At 36.2% G+C, this 9,861-nt stretch overlaps 1 protein-coding gene across 1 annotated transcript in view; it reads left to right on the top strand.

The window, feature by feature from the left end:
- Positions 1–541: 541 nt before the first annotated feature.
- The window catches only part of LOC141646514 (uncharacterized), an 87,424-nt gene continuing 78,104 nt past the window's right edge, over positions 542–9,861 (top strand). The window contains exons 1-14 of the mRNA XM_074454384.1: positions 542–589; positions 1,458–2,041; positions 2,188–2,413; positions 3,567–3,826; positions 4,848–5,012; positions 5,165–5,932; positions 6,038–6,132; positions 6,618–6,680; positions 6,761–6,846; positions 6,963–7,028; positions 7,699–8,274; positions 8,544–8,618; positions 9,010–9,074; positions 9,175–9,233. Coding sequence (XP_074310485.1) covers positions 1,617–2,041; positions 2,188–2,413; positions 3,567–3,826; positions 4,848–5,012; positions 5,165–5,932; positions 6,038–6,132; positions 6,618–6,680; positions 6,761–6,846; positions 6,963–7,028; positions 7,699–8,274; positions 8,544–8,618; positions 9,010–9,074; positions 9,175–9,233 — 2,929 coding nt within the window. The 5' untranslated portion in view covers positions 542–589; positions 1,458–1,616. The remainder of the gene's footprint in view (positions 590–1,457; positions 2,042–2,187; positions 2,414–3,566; positions 3,827–4,847; positions 5,013–5,164; positions 5,933–6,037; positions 6,133–6,617; positions 6,681–6,760; positions 6,847–6,962; positions 7,029–7,698; positions 8,275–8,543; positions 8,619–9,009; positions 9,075–9,174; positions 9,234–9,861) is intronic.

Here is a 9,861-nt window from a genome sequence, read left to right as displayed (position 1 = left end):
TATTTTGAGTTATATGATATATCCTCCTTTTTTTTTTCAAAAACACATAAAATACCGCTAAACGCAATAAAATGTTCTACAAATGCTCAAAATTTACAAGTTTAAATATTATATTTTGCCAGTTTTAGTTGACGACTCATCAAAATACGTAACAACTGTCAATATAATTATGATGTGCTATACATTTTTGTATGAAAATTTAACCCTTAAAATTGATACTTTGGGCATTTAAAGAAATTTTCTGAGAGAGAGATATCTTTTAAAAATTGAGAATAGGTTAGAATTGGGAAAAACACAAGAAAATCCGTAGAAAAACATGAGTATTTTCACAAAATTGAAGTACATACGGCTAAAAGGTTCAAATAATTCGGTTCAAGTAATTCAACAGTTAAATCCACTATCATACTCTCCTCTTCCACGGGGTATATTTTGCTAATCAACTCCACTCATTCGCATTTTACGACCAACATTCCCGTGGATAACATAAAACCACCGTGTCAACATCCTTAAAAAAAAAAGAAAAAAGCACCCAATATTTTTTACCCGTACTAATTTTTTTTGTCCGTCTACGAACTCTTCTTCGTTCGTCGTACGTACGATCTCCTTCTCTTTCTCTCTCTTCGATCGATGAATGCTGCTTAATCAAATTATAATTCCAGATTAATTTCAGCTTCTTACATTCTAATTTTAATCCTTATTGATTTCAGGTAGCTCAATTTTCAATCTTTGTTAAAACCCCTAATTTTTGTAATTTTGTTGAAGAATTAGGGTTTTGAAATTTTGGTAGGATTTAGGGTTTGTTTTGTGTGTTTTAAGTTGATTTTAGTAGTTTAGTTTGATTCAGTTGGTTTCTCATTTTCGAATTTGAATTTGAATTTAATTTTGATTTTGATTTTAGCATTTTGTGTTAATTGAATGTTCTGTGATCGTTGATTATGTAGAATTGCTAATTGTGATGTTAATGAGTGTAATTTGTGGTAGCGAAGTGTATGATTAAGTTTAAGTTTTGTGAATTCTGTTGTATTGGTGTGTGTGTTTGTGTGTGTTTTAGGCATTTATTAGTTGTTGTTTGTGACAGATTTGAGTTCAATTCTGGTGCAATTGTGCGAATTCGAGTATTTAATCGCGGTTTCTAGCGTTATTTGGTGATTAAACTGTTGTGGATTGGTTGCTGAGGTAGTTAGTCAATCTGAGGTGGATTTTTTGCTGGACATGATTTGGTATTTCGGGTTTTAGCTAATGGCTGGAAATGTGAAGTTTGACGTGAGTTCTGTCAGTATGTAATTAATTGAATGTTTTGTGATCGTTGATTAGTGTAAAATTGGTGATTGTGATGGTTAATTAGTGATATTTGTGGTAATATACTAATATTGTGTATAATTAAGTTTTTAGTTTTGCGAATTGTGTTGTATTGGTGTGTGTTTTTGGCATTTATTTGTTGTTGTTGTTTGTGACAGATTTGAGTTCAATTCTGGTGCAAGTGTGCGAATTTGCGTATTTAATCGTGGTTTCTAAGTGTTGTTTGGTGGTTAAACTGTTATTGATTGGTTGCTGAGGTAGTTAGTCAATCTGAGGTGAAATTTTGCTGGACATGATTTAGTATTCGGGTTTAGCTAATGGCTGGAAATGTGAAGTTTGACGTGAGTTCTGTCAGTCCAGAGGACTCGGGATTTTCTGGTGGTTACTCGAATGGCTCGAGAGGTAGTTATTCAGTTCCTGGTCTTGATAGGTCTGGGAGCTTTAGGGAGATAAGTGATGGTAGAAGTTTTAGTTCGGGAGCTGGTACATCCAAGTCAAATGCTTCACCTGTAATGGAATTGCCACCGTTGTCCCAGTGTCTAATTCTGGAGCCAATTACAATGGGAGTTTCGAAATATACACGGGCTGGTGAAATGAGGATGGCATTAGGCGTTTCAACGTTTGGGAATGTCTCAGAAGATAACTCATTTGCTGGTGCTCAGTCGAGGCCCCCGACTAATTTTAACACAGATGAAGTTAAACGTTTTAGATCAACTGTAGTGGACGGATCTCTGAAGGCCAGGTACTTATCTAAGATAATTTCACGCAAAATGTTTAAAACGGTTTTGAAGATGTATCATAGTTTTGTGTTTCTACAGTGGAAAGATGAATGATCCTATGCGGAATTTTGAGTTTTGCTGATTAGAATGATTTTAATTCTAACTGCAGGAATAGGATGAAAAGATTGGATGAATCATTGAATAAACTGAACAAGTATAGTGAAGTCTTCAACTCAAAGAAGCAACACACAAATGATAGGTCTAGTGGATCAAACTTGCTAAAGGTGGGTCAGTCTCAACGGAGCTCCCCAGAACTTGCATCTCAGAAGTTAGAGGATAGGAATAAAAATACTGTTCTTAATAAGCGTGCCCGCACACCAATAGGAGACCTGCGGGTTAGTATACGAACGACTTGACTACTTTTTTCGATTTGTATTTTTGTTCATTCCTGGCTTATTTCTATCTAGAAAGTTAATTTGTAGGCTGTCATGTTACTTGCTTTGTTCGTGGTAGAAGCCTTTGCAGTTTGCAAACCATTGACTCCCGCAAGTCATCAGTGTCTGAAAGTGCTCTTCTCTGATTGATTATGGTGGAAAAAACGGCTGTCCTCTAAAGATTAGCTGGACTCTAATCTTGATATTGGCTTTTCATTTCTTCCCTTACTACCCTTATTACTTATTAGGCCTTAGATCCTTGTGTTAGATGGCCTTGTTTATTGATTGCTGATTCAAGTACCAGTGATCTCTGTTGGCCCCAGTTGAAGTTAATTGAATAAATCATTAATGGAGTTTATGGTATAAAAGATTAAGAAGTTAACGACACATTTATTGTCCTATTTTTATACTCCCTCCTATTCACTATATTCTTCCCCTTTCTTTTTTGCACAAAAAATAAGAAAGTAAATTCTACCACACAAAACACACATCCTGATTTTAATTTTTTTCCGAATAAGGAAATAGGGAAGAATATAGTGAATAGGAAAATATGACCAGCTGTAGTATATTAATATAGGGATGATAATTGGTTCTATAAAATACGACAAACACAGTACACTAGAAAGATAATCACACGAAGTATCACCTGTAAAGGACCAAAGGGACGCTAGAGTACTAATGTAGAGTGTCCAAATATAAAATCCTGGATAATTCATTATCTTGCTTTACCCTTACAATGGCCACACTTATAAGTTATGACGTAACTGTCCTAGTGCTCTTATCCAGATTAGCACCACAAGTTTTCCTTGATCACTTTGACTAACAATTGTTTTATCAAAATGGTTACCATTTTTCATACTTGTAGACCAAAATGTCTACTATAAGTCATTTTGTTTTAAGCCTCTCAAGTTTTTTGATCATTATATTGGAGAGGGGAAATTTGATATAAATTTATGATATTGGTAAAAGAACGACAATTAAGACAATTTTAGCGCCACAATAAAGGACACATTCAACATTAGTGATTGCTTTTTTTTTCGTGTCACATCTGTAATTTTGATTCTATTTCTTAGTCGTATCATGTTCACCCTTTTTGGATGATTTGTGTTATCAGGCAGAGGGACGTAGCAATGGTATTTCAAGGCAACATCAAATGTTAGGAAAAGACAAAGAGTGTGGCACTGACATGCCTGAAGAGAACACTCGCAGATTACCTGCTGGTGGCGAGGGATGGGACAAAAAAATGAAAAGAAAACGTACTCTGAACAGTGTTTTCCCCAGGCCTCTTGACGGCGATGGGGAGCTTAAAAAGACAATGCATGGAAGACCGAGCAATGACTCAAGCATTTTTACTTCTGATGGTCATGGCTTCAGGTCAGCTTTCTCATTGACTGTCTGGAGACCTTTTTGTAGTTGACTTCTGCTTGAGTTGTATACTTATTACTATTATATTAAAGATATTATATAAATTTAATCATATTGTTAAATTAGTGTGTGTTCCGTACATTTCATTTTTTTTTTCTGGTATTTGTTACTATGTACTGTAATAAAATTACAATAATAGTCATGCACTTCAATGGAAGGTTTTATATGGATAAAAACGAACCATAAGTTGTTTCAGTCACACTAACGATCTTACTTTTCATAACTTTTTCACAAAAAACCTCAGTTAAACTGCCAATTTTTATTGAGGGTAAGATTGTCAAATTTTCTCCATTCTAGCACTTAATACCACACGTTAGCCATTATAGATGTTGAAGATAGATTCGAAGTGCAGTTAAATATTACTCTGTAATAGTTAAATTCTCTAACAGTACAATCTAAAAAAACCATGCATTAGCACGGGATCTATACTAGTCGACTGATCAATTTCAGATGCTTGGCTTTTATCGTAGTACATATTTTATTACAGTGATTGTTTGTTGCACATTAATTGATTCACAAAGTGTTTCCTCTTTCTATTGTTTTCTAGAGCGAATAATGGCTGCCCCTGTTAGAATTAGCAATTCATAACTTCTCCTGGAACTATTGGTTTTAAAGTTCCATTTAGTATTTATGACCGTGTATCTGAAATTGACCTTCCTCACCGGGCAAAAGTTATATTCTTATCTACTCAGTTTTTGCCTTGGTGTCCAGCAGGCAACTTCGTCTTACTGATTTTCATAATTTTGGCTCATTTGCTCTCTGATTGTCGTTTAATATATGTATGATGATTAAGAGTATGAAAATGTCGTGATATGCACAGCCACCATTACTGCAATGACTTATACCACAACTTACACCACATGTTTGTACCATGGTCTAATCAACAGTCAGCGCCTTCTTATTGTTCAAGAATGTTGCTTAGTATTCTATCTTTTGCGTCGGGCACACTTTTAACGTTCCTGTTTTGCAGATCAGTGTCTTCCAATGGTGCTAATAACAGCAATAAACTTGATGGATCTCCATCATCTGCGAGCTTGAGTGGACGTATGGCACTAAAGAACGAATCAGAAAAAACTTCTTTATCTAGAGAACTCACGGGAATGAACAAGGAAAGACTCCAAAAGGGAAATTCAAAGTATGTTTTAGCTCAAACGTTCATGTACAGATGTGCTAACTGCTGTTGAGATGACTCGTTACTTGATATTATATATTAGTATTTGCTCTTATGTTCATAATTTTAATGGCATGATAATTTAGTGTTTTATTGTGTATGGTAACATCTCATAGGTTAAATATGCGTGAAGACCCTCATTTGTCCAGTCCTAGTCCCATAACAAAGGGCAAGGCCTCAAGAGGTCACAGAAATGGCCCTGGATCTGCAGGGAACTCTTCTCCCAACTTCTCACGAATGTCTGGGACACCTGAGAATTGGGAACAACCCCTGAACGTGAATAAAGTCCATTCATTGGCTGGAGTTAATAATCGCAAACGTTCCCTACCAACTGATTCGTCATCTCCTCCAATGGCTCAATGGGTGGGTCAAAGACCGCAGAAGATATCCCGTAATCGAAGAACAAATATTGTATCTCCTACATCCAACCCTGATGTGGCACAAATTCCTTCTGAAGGACTCACCACATCTGAATTTAGCACTAGAATATCTGGTGGGTTGAACGGGTCATTTCCTGTTAGAAATATAATGAGCAGCTCCCAGCAGCTTAAAGCAAAACTTGAGACTGCACAGTCTCCAGCAAGATTATCGGAAGGTGAGGAAAACAATACGGTTGAAAACAGAATGAAGGATAAAGTGCTTGGTGGTTCTGATATTGATGAAAAAGGAATGAATGTTCATCAACATGCCAGCCCTGGATTCACAAAGAAAAACAAATTGCTTGTGAAGGATGAAGTTGGTGATGGCGTTCGTAGACAAGGCCGTAGTGGGAGGGGCTCGTCAATCCCAAAGGGAAGCATATCTCCGTTGAGGGAAAAGCCTGGGAGTCCAGCTGTCGCAAAACCTGTTCGAAGTACTAGACCTGGTCCTGAGAAGAATGGAAGGTGTGAATTTACAATCGAGTGTTTGACTGATGAGGTTTCGCTTGCAATCTTTTTTTATGTATCTTGATATTATAGTTTGTATGACTTCTATCTCTGTTGTTTCAGTAAATCAGGGCGCCCTCCTCTTAAGAAGCAATTCGATCGAAAAGGTTCGATACGCACTGGACCAGTCCCTAATAGTAGCTCTCCCGATTGTACAGGTGTGATGCTTTCTTTCTCATGTTTGAATCAAAGTTTTGTGGCACTCCTTTGGTTCTACTGTATGAGATATATTTATACACAGAATTTTACATCTTCGGGCTTACTTGTTTCTAGATTATCTTTTACTATTACATCTTTAGTACCATGTCCTAATGACAGATATTTCTTGCAAGTTTTCTATAGACTATGAACTAGCTGAGTGTCTGATTGCCTTCTGTGGTTGCCCTTCTGGACTTCCTACTGTGTAGAAGCAAAGTTTATTACGATTAAACCGTTCAGATGTAATTATTTGAAATTTTATGTTTTAACTGTAACGAACTGTAAATTTATGTGACAACTGCTAAAAGTAAGGAATCACCAGATGTTGGTGACTAATGTTGGTGTGGTCAAGAGTCATTGTTATTACTATGACCAAAGAAGTTTATCTAGCTATCCAAAATTTTTAGATGGTTGCGCTTAACTTGGTTTCTGTCTCCCTTTTCAGGTGAATCAGATGATGATCGTGATGAAATGCTAGCAGCGGCGCAGTATGCTTGCAATGCTAGTTGTATGTTTAATTTCATTTTGTGTTTTCTTTCACTTATATCATGTGAATTGATTTGACGTATTACTTATTTTTCTTTCTAGATAATGGATGTTCTTCCTCATTTTGGAAAAGATGGGAGCCACTTTTCTATGTCAGAGTAGAGGACAAAGCCTTTTTGGAAGAACAGGTTTAAGCCTTTAAGGACTACAATTTGAGTGACATACGTTTATCTGAAGCTGTAGTGTTGATTAATTTAAATTGTTCTTATTCTGGAATTGAGATTCTTGTTGTTTTCTTGGCTAGCTCAAGGCTGTTGAAAATATTCAATCAAATCCAAGTCAGTTGCCGGTCTTGGATGATAATGTGATGGTATGCATATTTAGCATTGTTAATTCTTTTATCCCTTTGTCAATAACATATAATTCTAAGCTTATCTATGTCTTGACCTGTTTTCCAAGAATTTGACAACTCTTGATATAAAATTGAAATGGAAAGTAATGCTTGGTATTCTTGTAGTTTTGACTCCAACAGTTGACTAATATTTGAGCTTAGCTATGGAAGCTGCTCAAAATCTTAGTTAGAGTTGTGGAATATGTTCAATTCCTCAATACAAAAAAGAAACATGTTCTGTTCTTTAAATTTAAAGGATTTTGGAAGAAGTTGAACTGTTGACATGTATTTATGCTGACGTAATGCCTTATCATCCTGTTATACACTCTACCAGGTTGATTTTCTCTTATTCTGAAGTTTTTTGCCCCCGGTCCCTAATTCTCTCTGAAGTCTCTATAATTCTCTTTTCCGCACATATTTTTCCTTGTTAGTGTTCAGTTGTTCACGGCTTCACATTCCCTTTCCCACTTTTTCGCTTTGTTACCATCGATTATTGACTGACTTCCCTGTTTTTTTTTTTTTTTTTTCTTATCTGTTGCCTGTTGGTTGTCTCATTTTAGTTTTAGCAACTTATGATGTTTAATGCAAGCCGACACTGTATCTTTTATTGTCTAAGGCTTTGTTGTTGTACCTTCTCCATGCTTTGCAGAAATGTGGCTCTCAAACAGAAAAATGCTGGCCCCATAGTTTTGTTCTTGAAGAAAGCAAGTTATGTGTCATAGATAATGGCATATCGGAGTCAGCAAAGACCAATGATCACATCAGTCAATTTCAGGACCATGATTCGTCGCGTAGAGGGTTAGACTGCGAAAAAGGTCCCAACAAGCTAACTACCTTATATCAGAGAGTCCTTTCTGCTCTCATTGTTGAAGATGAGTTCGATGAATATGAAGATAACCATTTTATAAGTGATTTACCTTCTCTAGACATTCGGGATGATCCATGTACAGCAGTTAGAAGTTTTTGCAATGGCAATGTTAGTTATAGTAGGAACTCAAGTGCCCAGGTTCCTATGAACGAGGAAATCGAGGAAGGTGATTATAGTTTGCCACACCCCACTGGTCACGAAGGCCCTAGACCATACCAAAATGAAGTGAATGGATCACTAAATACTAGTGTACGCGTTTCCAGTAGCTCTTTGCTTGATTGGGAGTACGATCAGATGTCCATGGAGGAAAAATTACTCCTTGAGCTGCAAAGTATTGGCGTATATCCAGACACTGTGGTATGTCTTCATTCTGTATTCAGTGTAAACATGATCTCATTTTTTTGTTGTTTTCTATTGTTCCCGCCACTTATATATTTCTGGGTATCTTTATCGTTTTACTGTCGTGTTTTTTCTTTTTAGCACTACATTATTTTCTCACCTCACATTGATGGTGCTGATCAATATTAGCCAGCCCCAAACCATTATAAGACCAACACTTGGCATTTGCATTGTTGTTTTAAATCTTGTATGCATTTATGATTAAAGCTTTTTTTTTCTTCTTACAGCCTGATTTAGCAGAGGGAGAGGATGAGTTGATTAATGAAGACATTGCTCAACTTGAAATTCAGCTTTCCGAGCAGGTTGGTTGATTTCTCAACTCTTTTATATACTCATACTTAGTCGTATATACTCATATCTTTGTTCTTATGCAAGAAATTGGCATGGCTTAATGTTTGCTTATGTGGATTGATATGATCCTTCTAAACTAATGATGTGCCTCTGGACACATAATCACATATGGCATTCTTTGTGATTAGCTTTTTATATTGGCTACTCATACTCAGAGTTAGTAATTAGATGTAGTGTTAAAGGAAGAAATAGATAAGATATTTGGAGGTTCCCTTTTTGCAACTGTGTATGTTTGTCACAGAGAACAGTAAATTTTAGCTGGCCAGATGACTTGGCTGATTACAAAAGATATTTAATTTGCTTTGATTTACCTTAATTACTATATTACTCATTGTTGTGTAGGCTGGAAGGAAGAAGGCTTACTTCGACAGAATACATAAAGCTGTTGAAGTGGATGTTGAAAGACGGTAAGGTTTTGGTTTTGAGTATCGTCATCATGTTCCTATTTTAATTTAATTGCGCTAAATTGATGTACTTGGTTAAATTGATGTATCATTTATTCTGTAGGGACCTTGAGCAAGTGGCATTGGATAGGTTGACAGAACTAGCCTATAGAAAACTTCTGGTACTTTCTTTTGCTCTGGCTATACTCTTTTTTAGCGAGTTGCTGCTTGGTACTTTGTTGTGTGCTTTGGTGGTTTCTTTGTGTCTTTGGTGCATGCACTGTGTTCCAGTTGAGCTGGTGAGTGCTGTCACAGACTACATTCAATGAATTTAGGAGGCGGGTCGGTCCACGCGTAACTGACAACAATTTCAAAATGTAGAACTTTTAGGTTATAGGTGTTGAAATTCATTTGTGGTTGGAGGGTGGAGTATAAGGAGGGTGGTATGACTGGTATCGGAATCAGGTGAAAAAAAGATGAATTGTCAGTTTCAGTACATCATCAAAGGCCTTTTACCATTCCTCTAAATGGCGTTATTTTATATCGAAAATAATGACTCGAACAATAGAGTTAATAGGATATTTTTTTTGTCTATATTTATATAGGCTATTTCTTGTTTCAACAAACCAAACCACTTAACTACAAGACTACAATGACTTGACAATCTCTAGACCCTAGCTGTCTTTGAATCCATTTTTTCAACCTTATGAATGCCTGGATTGTAACGTTGGCGCATTTTTTGTTAATGTGGAAAGAGCAAAGAATATTCATTTTTTTTGGTTTTGCATCATGCATGCTCACTAAATTTCAA

The sequence above is a fragment of the Silene latifolia genome, chromosome 3, assembly GCF_048544455.1.
Source record: "Silene latifolia isolate original U9 population chromosome 3, ASM4854445v1, whole genome shotgun sequence".
NCBI classification, from domain to species: Eukaryota; Viridiplantae; Streptophyta; class Magnoliopsida; order Caryophyllales; family Caryophyllaceae; genus Silene; species Silene latifolia.
The sequence above is the reverse complement of the archived record's forward strand: the minus strand, read 5'-3'. Positions and strand labels throughout refer to the sequence as shown.